At 38.1% G+C, this 16,801-nt stretch overlaps 2 protein-coding genes across 2 annotated transcripts; one reads left to right on the forward strand and one right to left on the reverse strand.

Moving 5' to 3' along the window:
* The first annotated feature begins 911 nt into the window (after window positions 1-911).
* On the forward strand, window positions 912-3,901 carry LOC113295350 (probable polyamine oxidase 2). The gene is made up of 9 exons (XM_026543690.1): window positions 912-1,350; window positions 1,469-1,557; window positions 1,637-1,750; window positions 1,856-1,943; window positions 2,081-2,166; window positions 2,253-2,359; window positions 2,542-2,641; window positions 2,715-3,144; window positions 3,361-3,901. Exons 1-9 carry the CDS (start codon window positions 1,213-1,215, stop codon window positions 3,607-3,609), a joined length of 1,401 nt encoding a protein of 466 aa, XP_026399475.1. The 5' UTR covers window positions 912-1,212; the 3' UTR covers window positions 3,610-3,901.
* Window positions 3,902-9,755: 5,854 nt separating this feature from the next.
* Window positions 9,756-15,527, reverse strand: LOC113295357 (putative ALA-interacting subunit 2). The gene is made up of 9 exons (XM_026543700.1): window positions 15,048-15,527; window positions 14,581-14,642; window positions 14,418-14,492; window positions 14,208-14,324; window positions 13,000-13,070; window positions 12,554-12,851; window positions 11,931-12,220; window positions 10,976-11,062; window positions 9,756-10,114 (listed from the first exon to the last, which is right to left on the reverse strand). The coding sequence occupies exons 1-8, from the start codon at window positions 15,136-15,138 to the stop codon at window positions 11,008-11,010; spliced, it is 1,059 nt and encodes a 352-aa protein (XP_026399485.1). The 5' UTR covers window positions 15,139-15,527; the 3' UTR covers window positions 9,756-10,114; window positions 10,976-11,007.
* Window positions 15,528-16,801: the final 1,274 nt, after the last annotated feature.

Genomic DNA, 16,801 nt, shown 5'->3' on the forward strand with positions numbered 1-16,801 from the left:
TAGCACTCCACTGCACCCATACTTTATGGCTTTGGGGCATATGATCCATTTTCGGAGTCAAAAGAATATACTAAAATAAAAAACATTTTATAGAAGATGGTCATAGACCCCAAAGAGGCAGGAAGGTTATTGGTTCATTACCAAATCACTATATCCTCCCAATGACTTAAAACTTGCTACAATAAATAACAATTGAAAGTTGGCTTATTTCAGCCATTAGAGATTGCAATAGTTCACCAACAATCCTCTTTCTTAATCGACTAAAACATTAGTGCCCACAAATTTTGAATCCAAATCACTCGTATCATCATCATCCAATGACTTGCTATATACATTACAGTGGCACCGGCAATCGGAAAGTACAATATATATTCTTAGCTAACAAGAATGGAACAGTATAATCTTCTCATGCAACAACAATGCATCACGGTACGTTCCGGCTAAAATAGTACAGTTAAGCCTCTCAAAATCAAACATTGTGAGTACCAACAATCGGCAATTTGAATCGGGATATCCACATCGTGCAACAGTGCTATCTTGCGTATATTTTCCTTATCTAGTGTCCCAGACGATTAATACAATTCGGTTTAAGTTCCCAAATCACCAATAAATATTCACTTGGAAAAGAGAAAACGTTTATTTTATTTTCAAAATTACGCACATTTAAATCGTTTCTCCTTTTATTTGTGGCCACAATTTTCTCCAGCAATACACGTAGTAGTAAGTGTTACCACTTACCATCGACCGGCTACTACAGAAAAACAAATAATTGACCAAAAAGAACTACAGAATAACCAACGGCTTAGATTTCTTCTTTCACAAATAGTACGTGTCATCCTACGATTGGGCCACCACAACTATAAATATGGAGTAAAGAGTGGGAATTTTAAACATCCTACCCCAACATTGTTAACTCGTTCTTCAAAGAGCAAAGAGCAGAGGAATATCGACTGTAATAATCTCTTCCTGCAAAACCCTTACTGTCGTCTCTTGCACAAAACAAATTCATCTTGTTTGTTGGGGTTTAATCTTGCTGGGTTCAGTTAAAGGCTGAAAATTGCAATTCCAAATTTTTGTGATCGTATTAATATATTGTTGTGGCTAATATAATACTACTAGGTTAGGCTGTTTATTTTGCTGAATTAATAAATATCTATTCAAAACATCTTAATTAACGGAGAAGAAGCTTGAATATATATTCTAATCACATAAATGGAGTCAAGAGAACAAAGTAATCGTAGTAATCCTCGATTGATCTCAGAATCCTTGACGCGGCCTTCAGCTATCGTCATCGGTGGTGGATTTGCAGGTATTGCGGCTGCTCGAGCACTTCATGATGCCTCGTTTCAGGTATATATAAATTATTTGATTCTTAAAACATTTGCATTTGTCCTAAATTGACATATGTTCAAAATAAATAATTTGGTACTTAAACTTATCTATGCAAACCCTTATGTCTAATTATTAGGTTGTTCTGTTGGAATCGCGAGATAGAATTGGTGGTCGAGTCTGCACCAACTACTCATTTGGTTTTCCAGTTGACATGGGTGCATCCTGGTAATTCTTTGTCCCAATGCTTTGGTTTTACTAGTAGTTGTGTAGATGTTAATTTAAATCTGACATATCCATTAATCAGGTTGCATGGTGTATGCGAAGAAAACCCTTTAGCCCCATTAATCGGAAGACTAGGACTTCCATTGTACCGAACGAGTGGAGACAACTCTGTCTTATATGATCACGATTTAGAAAGGTAATTTACATCTTTTTCTTGTTTCATCTAGGCTTGACATTTTACAAGCCACGTCATTCAAAAATTAAGCGCGCCTGTATCTTTTTGTTTGTTTCCAATGAGCAGTTATGCACTCTTCGATGCCGATGGAAATCAAGTTCCTCAAGAACTAGTAACAGAGGTTGGCAAGATATTTGGGACCATTTTAAAAGAGGTGCATGCTTATTTGTATTTTACCGTTATTAATACAGGAAAAGATAATAAGGGCACCGCACAACTTTGATATGAATATCTTCCACTATTTCCCTCTGTTACCACTATTGCTGACTAATTGTTTTTTTGACGCTACAGACAGAAAAAGTAAGGGAAGAAAACAGTGAAGACATGTCGATACTTAAAGCGTTCTCCATTGTTTTAGAAAGGCGACCTGATTTAAGGTATTGAGATTTTCTATCCTCTTCTTTGGTCTGTTTCACTTTTCATATACCAAGTGTTGTTCTTGAAACTTGATTTTTGTATACAGGCAACAAGGGACTGCTCACAATGTGCTGCAGTGGTACTTGGGCAGAATGGAAGGTTGGTTTGCTGCAGACGCAGATTCCATTTCGCTTAAATATTGGGATGAGGTAAGTTCTATGCTCGAAGTATGTATTAACCTAAGATTGTTGTTATTACACTGAAATCGAGTGGAGATTCTTTGTGTTAAAGTTAGTTATACTGATCTCTGAAATAAGACGTAATTTTGCACATGCTGATGCTGTACAGAAGAAAGCTAATTCTTATATTTTGCTTATTAACCTGAATACATGAAGAGCTTCTGTCAGGTGGTCATGGACTGATGGTTCGAGGTTATCATCCAGTTATCAATACTCTTGCCAAGGGTCTTGATATTCGCCTAAACAGGAGCCTCAGGTTCACTCTTTGATTACACTTTTCTCTCTCTCTAGCGTTGTTTAATTCTTGCCCATATATAAATGCTTTTCAGAGTCACGAGTATTTCACGGCGTCGTAGTGGAGTCAAAGTTAGTGTTGAAGATGGGTCGACGTTCACAGCTGATGCATCAATTGTGGCTGTTCCTCTTGGCGTTTTGAAGTCCAAGAAAATATCTTTCGAGCCCAAATTACCACAGTGGAAAGAAAAAGCTATTTCTGAACTAGGAATTGGAACGGAGAATAAGATAGCTTTGCATTTTGCAAAGGTTTTCTGGCCTAACGTAGAGTTCTTGGGAGTGGTTGCTTCATCTTCTTATGGATGCAGCTACTTCCTCAATCTTCACAAATCTACATCCTACCCTGTCTTGGTTTACATGCCAGCAGGGAGATTGGCACAAGATATTGAAAAAATGTCCGACAAAGATGCCGCAAATTTTGCCTATATGCAACTAAAGAAAATCCTTCCCGGTGCATCTGAGCCGGTAAATTTCCTTGAACCAGTTTTTCGAATAAGCTGTTCATAAACTCAAGAGAGTAGACAGGAACCGCCTGTGTCAGGATTATCTGAAATCTTGATTACAGAAAGTGTCTTCAACTTTTAGAGAATCTTCAAGTGATTTGTGCCACGTAGTCTTCTTTGTAGTTCACCAGAATATGTTTCAAAGATATTAACAGATCACTGCTTGTGCTTTTTGCAGATCAATTACCTTGTTTCCCACTGGGGAACTGATATAAATTCACTTGGTTCCTATAGCTACCATACAGTTGGAAAATCCAATGATCTGTATGAGAGATTAAGGATCCCCGTTGATAATATCTTCTTTGCTGGGGAAGCTACAAGCATGAGAGTCTTAGAACGGTACGGGGAGCTGGATTTGCACAATTTAGCCATGGACGAGGAAATGTCTACTTCTCTAGCTGTACCGCTCCCCATTTCTCGTATGTGAAGATTGCATTTTATGTGATGCTGGGGGAAACAAAACAAAAATAACCTTCTTGTTGTTCCCTATCATGTAGTCTAAATATATTCTTCTGTATAGTGTAGGTTACTTACTCGAAGAACATCTAGCGGCACATTTACATTAGAACCTAGATGTGGTATGAATTGTATCAAGTTGTTAGTAATTGAACTAATGTTTGAACTTTGGATATTTAAAGGGATGGTATTAGTTTCCCTTCTTGTAAGTAAAAAAATATGTGAAGGTATCATCAGTATCACTGATGTTTGAGCTTTTGATAAATGAATCTTCAAAAGCAGCAACTGCTTATCTTGTGAACATAATTTTGTGCAGTATTCGGTATTTATTACTTGCAGCATAACTATTGCCACACAATTGTACAATATGCACCTGAACAGTAAGAGCAGCCCCCCTTTTTATTATCACTGAATCAAGAAACTGCATGTTCCAGTGTTGCCCTGCTCTGTACTTCAGTGGTATCATCCTGGTCATCCAAACTCATAAGGGTAATATCTAGTCACCTCTTGAAAAGCCAGATATTTAGGGAGAACCCAAAAGGACTTAGTTTCTTTGGATAGTCACAAGACTAATATCTAACCTAATAGATGTAAATAACATCCTAACTTTTTTTTTTGAAAGGTTCACCAATTTTATTTAAGAGAGGAAACTTGAGGTTACATTTTTAGGATATTTAGTTCCAATCCTATCATTAAAAATAATGTCTTGGATGAAGGATGGGCATGTGAATTCCCAGTTGTTTGTTGTTGTCGCTGCCGTGCTCTGTGTTTGGTTGGATACTGCTTTGTTTGCCAGTCCATCAGCAGCCTGGTTTGCTTCTCTCCAAGTGTGTGATTTTGTAGTACGGAATTTCACCTAGGAGCGAGTTGATTTCTGCTAGCATATTGTTTAGGTACCATGGTGTTGGTTCCTGTTTTTGTATTAGATGTAGCAGTGCCTGTGAATCAACTTCAAACCAGATTCTCTGCCATTGGTTTTGAGTAGCTATCCTTGTCGCCATTAGTAAACCCCATGTTTCCGCCTGGATTGATGTTGTTATCCCGAGTGGTGCCGCCATTTCCTTGAGTAGATTCCCGTCACTTTTTCTGCATATGATTCCTGCCCCTGCCGGTCCTGGGTTACCTTTGGATGCGCCATCTGTATTTACCTTGATCCAATTTATTTCCGGTGGAGTCCATCCGATGTAGATTGTTGAAGTAGTTGTTATTTTCCTTTGTACTCTGGTGATTGTTGGTTCATTCGCCATGAAGGGTGCTACGTATTTCTGTGCTCTTTGATACTCTTCATACATCACCATTATAATTTGGAATGTTTGCACTGGTTGTTGTCGTTGTCGTTTGTATACCTTTGCATTTCTTGCTAGCCATATATGCCATGTTGTGAAGCCAAATAATACTCTGTCTTGTTCTGAGTAAGCTTTGTCTAGAATTTGGTGTATGTTGGCTGGGCATGTGTTGTAAGTGTAGTTTGGCTGCCTTTGTTGGAGTTGTCGTTGTTGTGGTAGTGCCTGATGTGTTCATGCATCAAGTTGTTGTTGCTGATGAGTATTGGTGGTCGCCGCCGAGACTGCAAGATGATTGAATATTAATTGTCATGTTTCTGCTGAGTTGTTGCATTCAAAAATTAGGTGTTGTGTCGATTCTTCCTGGTTGTTGCATGTTGGGCATGTAGGTGATGGAGTTATGTGAAACCGATGGAGTCTTTGGAATGTTGGTAATCCTTGATGAGTGACCTTCCACAAGAAAAGTCTGATTTTCGGTGGACAACTTAGTTTCCATATGGAGTTGTAGTCCACAACTTGTTGATTATGGTTTTGGTTTGTCGGGGGATTGGTTGTTTGGGATGTGAATTTATTATAGCCGGTTTTTGATGTGTAACTGCCAGTTTTGGAGTATGGCCATATTAGTTGATCCGCCTTTGGTTGCTTGGGGAGGTGAATGCGGATGATCTTTTGGGCTATGGGTATTTGAAAATTTGAGAAGATGAGGTTGTGGTTCCAGGTATTGGATGTTGGTTCAATGAAGTAGCTAACCGGGGTATCTGGAGGAAGGTTGTGGTATTGGTTTGGAATTGATGAAGGTTCTGAGTTTGGGATCCAATTTTGATTGATCATTGTGTTCTTGCCATCTTGAACCTGTGAGAAAACTAAACCCTGCAAAACAGTAGATATGTTAGCTAAACTTTTCCACAATGGACTGGCTGATGATTGAGGTTTTGGGAAAGGTAGGTGATTTTGATTGGGTTTGAAGTATTTTGGAGTGGAGATTGATGACCAGACTAATGATTTGGGTTGTTGTAATTGCCAAACTCGTTTCATCAACAGTGCTTGATTATGTTCTTTGCTTCTTCTGATTCCAAGACCCCCCTGTGATAATGGTTTTGTAACTGTGTCCCATCCAATTGGGTGCATCTTCTTTGTTTGGTTATCATGTCCCCAGAGAAAGTTTCTGGTGATTCTATCAATCTTGGCGTGCATTGCAGTAGGCAACTGTTGTGCTTGCATGACATGGTTCACAGTTGGAGTTAACGCAGTCTTTATTAGAATTACTCGTCCCGCTTGATTAACACATTTAGTTATCCAGCCTTTAGCTTTCCTTTCCAATCTGTTGAGTAATTCTGCAAAAAGAGTAGAGTTATTCCTGCCATTCTTGAATTGGATTCCTAGGTATGTTGGTGGGGTGATTGTGGTGTTGATGGTGAAACATAGTTTGAGTTGTTGTACCAAGGATGGATGAAGTTTGGGGTGGTTAATGATCGAGGATTTATCTCTATTGATTGCTTGTCCAGCAGATTCTGAGTACCGTATCAGGAGTTGGTTCAAAGTATCACATGCTTGCGGATCTGCTGCACAAGTGATTAAGAGATCATCAACATACATCAGGTGCAATATTGGTGGTGAGTTCCTTGCAATCTGTAGTCCTTTCAATTCTCCACTTTGTTCTAACACACCCAAGTTTGTGGATAGTACTTCTGCACAGATGATAAAGATGTATGGTGAAAGGGGGTCGCCTTGGCATAAACCTATGTTTGGGTGGATTAGTCCTTGTGCCGAGACGTTGAAGTTGATCGAGTATGTAACCGATGTAATGCAATTCATGATGTAGCTGATAAATATCTGAGGAAAGCCCATTCGTTCAAGTGTGATACGGATGAAGCCCCAATCTATACTATCATAAGCCTTCTGAATATCCAGTTTCATAGCAATTTTGGGTGTTTTTGATGGTGTTGTGGTTCTGATTGTGTGAAACAGTTCTGTTGCAATGGCAATGTTATCGTGGATTGCTCTGTTTGGTACAAATGCACTCTGGAATGGACTGATCATGAATTGTAATAGAGGTCTTAATCGGTTAACAAGGATTTTCGCGATGACTTTATATGCTACGTTGCATAGCCCAATTGGTCTGAAATGGTTTGGTTTTGTTGGGTTTTGGTTTTTTGGGATTAATGTGATGTTTGTGTGGTTGAATGGTTGTTGAATCTGTGAGTGTTCAAAGAAATGTTGAACCATTGCGATTACGTGTTGTCTGATGGAAGGCTAGAAGGTTGTGTAGAACTTACTAGTGAATCCGTCCGGTCCAGGGGATTTGTTCATTCCAATTGAGAATACGGCCTTCTCAATTTCATCCTCCGTGACTGGTTGGACTAGGTCGCTGCATTGGTTGGGAGTGAGCCTATTTGAGATACAATTGAACAGGGATAGGTCAATGGTTGTTTCTGGTGCTTCATATTGATTTGCGAAGAATTGTTGAATCACTTTGAGTATGGACTGTGGGTGTGTATGCCATCTTCCCTGTTCATCTTGAATCTGCGAAATGTGATTGAAACTTCTATGAATTGTTGCCTTTGTATGGAAAAAAGTTGTGTTTGAGTCGCCCTTTTGCAGCCATTGTACTCGCGACCTTAGTTTCCAATATATTTCGTTGCAGTGGACTAGCATTAGGTGTGTATGTCTGTAATCCTTTTCTTTTTGTAGCCAGTCGGCCAGATCTGTGCCCGTTGAGGATGCACACATATGCTGGGATTGTTGAATGACTTGCTCCATCTTGGTTATCATTGTTGGTAGATGTCCAAAGGTGCCTTACTCCAAGTTTGCAAGGCTGTTGTTGTGTTCCGCATCTTTTCTAGCAGGTCAATTGGTGGTGAAGGCGAGAGTGATTGATTCCAATCTTCTGTCACAACTTCTTTCATTTGTGGGTGAATAAACCAGAGGTGTTTTATTCTAAAGTTTTTTGTTGGCAATCGTTTGATGAATTTTTCTTGAAGCAAAAGGGGAGCATGATCGGAGGCTATTCTGGTTAGATGTTTGATTGCCATGTTGGGATGTAAGGTTAGCCATGGTTGGTTGCTCAGCCCACGGTCCAATCTTTCCATGATGATGTTGTTCCCCATTTGTTTTTTGGTCCAAGTGTAAATGTCTCCTTGAAATCCTACATCGATGAGACCATTTGTGTCAATCACATCTTTAAAGTGTTGGGCTTGGTTGCAATGGACCGGGCGCCCTCCCATATTTTCAGATTGGTTTAGAACTTCATTGAAATCTCCCATGAGAAGCCATGGTAGATTATGTTGTGGAATAATTGAGTTGAATTCTTGCCAGAAATTCCATCTAGCTTGTGGTTGTGGTGGTCCATAGATCCCGGTAAACAGCCAAGGTTGAGCGTTTGAGAACGGTTCGACATAAGCATGAACAATACTTTGATTAGCAAGCAAAATGGAAATCTTAACAGTTGAGTTCCAAAAAAGCCCTAGACCTCCTTTATGACCATTGCAAAGCACAGCAAAACAATTATCATATCCCAGAGAGGTTTGCAAAAAAGAAATATGGTGTTCAGATGATAAAGTTTCAGCTAAAAACATAATAGAAGGACTATAATTGCGTGTATACTCACGCAAATTTTGAATTGTCAAGGCATTTTAGGCTCCTTGACAATTCCAGGCCAGGTAATTCATAATGGAGGCGAGCGCTGACTCTTGCCAGTAGCTCGCAGAGTAGTAGAACTAGCATGTCCATCAGTCTCATCATCAAGAGATAGATGCCAAGCCGCATTGGTCGAGTTTCTTTGGGAAGTAGTACTGGTTGTATGGATCTCTGGTTTTTGTTGGGATCGGTGTTGAGTATCTGTGCCATCATTTGGCTGAGTGATGTGGCCAATATGGACTGAAGATCGCGGTTTCCTTGTCCTGACAACTGGTACTTCATGAGATGGTTGGGAGGGACGGCTGGATTCCACATTCAGGTTTGCTAGGGACATGAACTTCCTGTTCTTTGGTGGGGGTGGTGAAGCTCCAAATTCAGGAGTTGGTTGGATGAATAGATGTTTTGGTAAACTCTTCGTCGGCTTTCTTTCTTTGCGTTTATATGTTTTTACCGGTGTATTTGTTGTTGGTGCAGAGTTTTGGGCAGTAGAAGTGGCCGCTGGGGATGCATTCGTTTTTTCTATCTCTTCCATGTAACTGTGGGTCATCTTAACATGCGGGTTCCCATTCACAGCTGTGATTTGTAGGTTCACAGTGGCATCCTTTTTCTGCAAAAAATTCACCAGTAATTGAGAGAAACTGAGCGAGAAATAAGTGGAGAGAGGGAATAACTTGATGGATGCGGGCCCTGCTGTAGTTGGTTGCACTTTTTGCAGCTCTCTGATATGGAAAGGCGATGATGTTGGGTCTGTATCAGTTGCTTTTCCTTTGCCTTTTTTCTGTAGATGTGTTGTTGGCTCGATCAGACCCAGGCCCAAGTTCAGCTCCGTCTGTAACTGGTATCGGGTGCTGTGGAGTTGGATGTGAAACCGGGTCGACAGGTTGAGCGGGTCGGATAAAGGGTGAGCTGGATGGAGGATTTGGGTAAACCGACCCGCTATCATGGGCCCTCTCCAAAGATGTAAAATAGTATCCTAACTTACACAAGGCTAATATCTAATCTAATAGATGTAAATAGTATCCTAACTTACAGTGTGCAGTTTCATATTCAGAGGGGACCAACTTTTCTTGAGTACACCATACAAACACCCCCTTCCTTGATCATACATCTCAGTGAAAAAATTGCTACGCAGCACTATCTGGTAAATGTAAGGTAAACATCATAGATGTGGTAATGCTCCTCCAATTACAGATTTAACAAGGAACTCCTTATCTTTCATTACCATAAAATTTAATAATTATCACAGAAATAAGTCTGAATTTTGTTTGTTGCAGAGAAAAGCCTTTAACATGGTAAAAGTGAACAATTATGTTTAAACATATATGTACACAAGATACATCGTATCTAACCCTCAAAATATTACAGTAACCTCTGTTCAAGTATGTACGCTTGAAGAAGGGGATCCGGCATTTCTGGAGAAACTGTCTAGGCATGACGGCGAGCTCTTCTACTGACGAGGCTCGTGCAGATATTATCCCGATATATTGTTGGGGAAAATGTTGCAGTTGATCGTATGAAGTCCAAGATGTGATAACTGGGTTATGTCAATTATGTCACCTGAAGCAGTTACAACCAATCATAAATAATTAAATGTAGCAGACTATAGTAATTAAGGTCGGTTCGAACTCCTACGACAACCTGATTTATGTAAAAAAGAATAAACATGCGTAACAAAATCTGACAGCTATTCAACACACATTATAGGACAAGCTATATTTTTCTTTTCAAACAAGGATCATCCATGGATTGTACTATAAAGTACTCGAAAGAATTGTCAGAACGAATGAGCACTATCGGATGCAAATGTGAGTTTCTATTAGGGTGGGACATCATCTAACTACTCAATTAGAGTATTCCTATTCCAAAAAATTACTAATTTTTTCTGTATGTAACCTCCCTTGAATGTTTGGCAGCAATATCTAGCTTATTCCTCGCCCTAGTGATGAGCGTGGTTGCATCTTAGGTAAAAAGAACAGAAGGGTGATTTAGCACTAACCAGACGGTATAATTGTAGTAATTTTACAATGACGATTCACGACAAAAGTTCTATACTGTTGTTGTATTAATGATACGACTATTCTTATAGCAGAAAGTTTAACTGCTTAAACAAAACAAGTACACTTAGTTTAGCACATATAGCACCCAAGTATGAGGATTATCGCTTCAAACATCATATCTTCAGTTTCAAAATCGTAAGATTTAGATTAAAGAATGTCGGTGTTACTGTTTAGTAAAAAAAAAAAACACACCAAGAAACATGTAACCACATTTATATCAGGTAGCTGAAAATGCTCATAATTACTTAACCAAAGTGAAATACTATTTACCATTTAAACCTTGATAAAAGATCTAACATTTAGGATTCAGGATCGAATTGCTCCTTCTGTTTGAGAAGATTACAGGAAAAAGAAGTTTTACCCTTTTTTTGGCAGATGCACTAATCAACCCTCTTAGCTAGCATTGCTCTTCCTGTTCCAAGATAAGTAGGTTGTGTCCCCATAAGGCCTGGAAGAAAAATTGCAACACCCATTAGCTCCATCTGTCGCCTCTCACCTAATTACCACCCACATCAAGAGGAAAATAAACTGTGCAGGAAAAAAAAATAAAAAACAAAAAAAAGAAGAATAAAGAGAACAGTTGTAACAAATTAAATCAGTCATAATAGGTGGCTTGCCGATAATGCAAAAGATCAAAGGTTCTATAACACCCCACTATCCCAGAATGATGGACATAAGACAGAGTAATTGTAGTATATAACGGCAAATAAATAAGCTATCAAGTAAAACAGAAAATCCAGCTAGCCTCTCTTTTTTTTTATGTAAAGCACCAAGAAATGCCATTAAGGAATTTCCTAGCGAACCAAAATATCCTATAATTTGAGATACTAATAGAATTCGTCGTTCTGGATAAGCCACAACTAGGAAATGAGTCTAATACAAACTTTTGAGGTAAGTCTCTCTTCTCGTAAGGTATCCAGGAATTGCAAACTACAAATCCTCCAAAACTTATGACTCAGATGGAACAACGCACATTCATCTTGCAACTCCTAATGCAGAAATATAGAAAGATTAAGATATTAATTATTAGAAATGACATCTATAATGCACTTATTTCGAGCTAAATATCAAGATGCAGTTATTAAGTTAACACTATATACATAACAATAATATTTGAGGAAGTGAACTTTAAAACTGCATAAATGCAACGTTCTTCACATATCTTGCGCCAGCTTTTTATTGCGGCATATTTTATCACGACGCAGATGATCAACACAAATGCGAAGTCACTCTTTATAACCTCTAAAATGTGCTATTAGGTGATCCAAATATATGTAGGTAAAAAGATACTCCACATGAGTGTGTAATGTAGTCACCTTGGAGTCTTCACATGAAGCAGCAAAAAAACAATGCAGATGAAGATGCAGCATGATCCGACAGCAATATAGGCAAACCCGAGGAAGTCATTCTTCCCCCCCAACCAGCTTGATGTTGAGAGTACAAGCTTTTTCTTCCCTCCAAAACTGTAAGTGTTGTAATTGTTAACAAGGCGTACTATGATCAAATCATCTGCATCTAGATCCTGTTCGATTCTCCCATACAACTTTCTGAAGCTAGGGAGAGCAGCAGTACGCATCCATACGATGAGATCCTCCTGATCGCTTAGCTAATTCACACCACAAACCCCACATACAAAACAAAGACAACAATGTAAATTATAGGCAATAGATGTTTGGAGAAAATACAGAAACACCAAAAGATGAATTATGCATCAGCATTAGAAGCAGACAGCCTTGCTTAATAGATAATGAGTCAATTCCCAAGCCGAATGCATTTTTGTTGACTATGACACGATAAAATACTATCAGTCTATCACGCAGTGCTGGCATCTAGTATCTTTTACTGATTGACAAATCCCATCACACCTCTCCATTTACTTGACCTATCCATTATTTATATTGCACAACAAGATACGAATACAGCAACTTTTGATACTTACAGGAACAGTAGGATTTAGCGTCCCACCACCAATCAAGGTCCCATTCTGGAAATTGAAAGGATAAACATCTTTTCCAAACTTATGCTCCCTATCACTCTTCCAAGCAATATTCTTCCGGTTGATTTCCAATTCCTTCGACTGATGATAAAAAGTATATGTATCATTAAACAAACTCCATGCAACTAATCCACAAGGGACAATTGGTTGACCGTTGCTATTCTCTTCTGGCTTGCATGAACTTGTATCTTTGTAGTTCAAACCATCTAACAACTGGCGGTCACTTCTACTTTTGACGTACCTGGAATGAGTCCAAACCATTCAGCCAAGGTCGAAACTACCAACGATCACAAAGCAGCAAATGAGGCCAGGACAAGAATGACATTGACAAATGACGCAAAGAAGGAAATGATTGAATTAGCAGAATGAAGACAGGAATACACCCTTACCGCCTATGGTTCTGGTAGTAGTTGTCTAACTGATAGTATATATATATAGGAGCTTTCATATCCTTACGCACCTGGAGATGACAAATTTAATCAGTAAGTTGGAAAACTGTAAAAAGATTTTAAAAAAAGAAAAGCTTATGAGAATGTGCTAGATATTCAGGAATTGAACTACTAAGACATGATTTTATTGAATCATAAAACAACTCTCTTAACTGTCATACAAACTGTAGACCGTGTTTGGAAAAGAAAACATTAAACATCATGTGCGCCACGAGTTCACTATTCCAAGGATCGCGATGTTCAGGTCTTCAGGATCTGGCATCCAAAAGACCATCCAATATGGTAGATATGGGTTATGTGCACTTACTATTTGCTCTCAAAAGATACCAAAACGTAGATGGGAAACAAATCAACATGATAAATGGATCACAGAATTGCAGAGAATCGCAAATTTACAGATCTCCAAATAACAAAGAATCGACCTGAGTTTAAACTTTAAAGAAGTGATCATATATAATAACTTGTCCCTGGAGAATTCTCTTGGAAATCAACTCCCAAATTTAACATGCTATTGAAGTCAATGTGGCAGCTTCTGTTAACGTAAGAGTTCTTCAGGTGTGCCAAAGTACGGACAATGGATGAGAAGGAAATTAACCTTTGAGAGTACATAATCAAGGTAAAGAAAATTAAGAAGCATAAATAATATAAATGACTTTTATCGAGGTGAAAAAAGAATGGTGTTGAACTCCATGAAAAGTTGGTTAATACGAAAACGCTTAATAGTGGATCATGTGTGGTAGTGGATTAGAAAGCTGAATAGCAACCATCTATAAAGATTTGTAATTTTTCATTGTGTCCCATAAATGCTGCTGGATACAATAAAAATAACAGTTGAGTAGCAACGGGACACAGTGCAATCATGTGCCCTATGACTTCCTTTCTTCTTTTTTCCTTGGTGGTTCTTGTAGCTCACCTAGAAGTCATGTAAGCTGCTATTTAGCATGTAAGTTTTGCTGGCCCAAAACGAACCAGAGCATATAATGTGCTAGTCCCTGTTGGTCGACTCACAAATTTCTGTGAACCATCATCCCATCTTTTCACACTTCATTGTTATTTTTTATTAAAGACCGTAAAGATGAATCTTCTAAAGAGATGATACACTAGCATGTTTATATGACTTATAATGTTAGTCTGAAGGAACTTATCACCTTTAATATCCGTGTGCAGTTTTTAACAATGGAGTCATCTTGAATGTATGACACCTTATTATGTTTATGTGTCTCAGGTACACACTCAGTGTCATAGCGATCCACAATTTCTACTACCTGCAAAGAGAATTGAGATTGAAGCTCGGATCTTTTCTAATAGAAAAATGCATAAGATACAAACTTTTAATTAAATGAGACTAAAAATATTACACTCTGTGAAGCACGGAGAGCTATAAGTCCAAGTGGAATAAAAATTACACCCAACAACATAAATGTAGTAATCACCTGCAAAAGAGATACTTAAAATTTACCAAATTCCATATAGAAATGTACTGTATATAAGTAGATTAAAAAACTGTGCATGCTAGCTTACCCATGCTGGTGTGAGGATGGGTTTACAGGCTGGGAGGTTCTGTTGAGTGAACTGATATAGAGCTGGAAGACCACCAAATTGAATGTCATAAGGGAGCACCGAGCATGCCAAAACCGTCGTTATTATATGAAAAGTGCATTTTCTTAGTTATTATCCGATAAAAGTCTTTTCACATGCGTATTGTATTCTGCTATACTTTAGTTGAAGTCTAATAAGCACATAAATTTCTTATGCAAAACATAAGAGCTTAACACAGGTTGTCCGCTCCTCATATCCATTATCACCACCATATTTTAGTATAATAACTAAGTAATTTCTATATGTAACGTTTAACAATCGTATTGGACAAGTGAAATTTAAAACGATCGATTTGCGTACATTGGAACTGCTCTCATCCATATGCATTATTATTGAACCAAGTTTTAACAAAATGCAACTACATTTTATTGGTAAAAAAAGTAGTCTACCTTTTTGTCGCCTAGAGAGAACAGGAACAGATTGAGCTACTACACCAGCAGTGTCTACTCCTGATGTGCTCCCTCCTCCGTCAAAATCCATTGTATATCCGAAATCAAAACCTCAGGAATACAAAATATAACCTCGGTACAAATTGTTTGCAATATTGACTAAAAATGCAAAACCCTAAAATATGAGGAATGCAGGAAATTTTGAGTTTGATTTTGAAATGTATAAAAAATTGACTAGTAGATTGAAAGGATGTTAGGGAGATTGGACCAGTTGGGGGTTTCTTCTGAGAAATTAAATATTGAAAAAGAATAATTGATTCGGTAGAAAGGAAGGAAATGAAGTTGGTTTCTTCTTCTTCTTCTTCTTCTTCGTTTGTGTGTTTGTTTGGGTATACCTTAATTTGCAAACGAAGATACCTCTCGTTGCAGACAAGATTTGGAATATTATGCACTAATCGAGAAAACATAAAGAGTTGAAGGACCGCGTGGAATTGAATAGTACTGTACTGGTCTTTTTTTTCTTTTTTTTCTAATACACGGAAACCGGATTAAGGCCCCTAACCGGAACCAGTCAGTCGGACTGGCCCCTCTCTCAAACCCAATCCGCTATGACCAAACTGTACAATTATGTCATTATAAATCTTACGGCGGGGATTGAATCACCTTCTTGTAGTTGATGGGAAGCCTTGAGCTATAAGTTTGAACTCATAATGGTATTTGTTTTGTTCTCGATCCAAAAACTGCGAACTCAAATGTTGAGGCACAAGTACATTTCGAGTGTGTAGGAGTTAACATATAGTCCCAATTATGTTGGCTTTGGACGCTACAGTCCTACCCTTTCAGGCTAGTACTGGTTAGTTCAAATTTACCGTATCACGTTACTTTTGTTAAAAAGAAAAAAAAAATTATTATATCATGAACGAGTTTGTCCTTTCTTGACGATTCAATCCAAAATGGTGTTTTTGATGACAAAGATGCCCTATAAAAAATCGCATGCTTTATTCTTTTATTCATTTCTTCATTTGTCTTTCGTGAGCTCTGCTGCGAAAACAAAAATAATTTTTTTTTGGGTCCTAGTTCTTCGTTTTGTTTCAACTTAATAATTCATTTTAAATTGTTCTGATTTCAGTCTCAATATCTTATTCTTCTCTGTTTAGTTTTTCTCTGAAATCTTATAAATTAAGAGACGACACCATATAAGTGATAAGGTTTATGTATATATTAGATATGGATGAGGAAATCAGCGGTAAAGTTGCTTTCTCTTATTAGATAATTGGTAGAGCATTGCTCGATTGAACCCACCAACCACTAGTGTGTCAAGTTTGGTTGTCATATTTTACTTCCTAAACTCGAAGTTGCTTGATTTGATTATAGAGTCCACTTCGATAGGTTAGACTAAGAATAATAAAAAAATTGAGACTCGCTCGTGTTATTCCGGAGAACCTGAAGACGTATCGACATCAATGAACACATTATCCTTACATTCGAGGTTAGTAACACATATTTTTCTTTCAAGCCGTTTAGATCGAGAACATAACATACATAGTTTGTTAATGTGTCTCTAGTATTGGTGACTTGATCATTTCATTATGATCAAAGTTTCAAGGAAAGATATATACTAGTTGTCTTATACAACCTTGGTATATGGAGTTGCGAAATATAATTTATTTATTGGATTTCGTAGATTCGACATAACACTATTTGGTAATTCGTTATTACTTAGTGTATTGAACTTTCGGGTTGATTCCATACCT

Source organism: Papaver somniferum, chromosome 1, assembly GCF_003573695.1.
Source record: "Papaver somniferum cultivar HN1 chromosome 1, ASM357369v1, whole genome shotgun sequence".
NCBI classification, from domain to species: domain Eukaryota; kingdom Viridiplantae; phylum Streptophyta; class Magnoliopsida; order Ranunculales; family Papaveraceae; genus Papaver; species Papaver somniferum.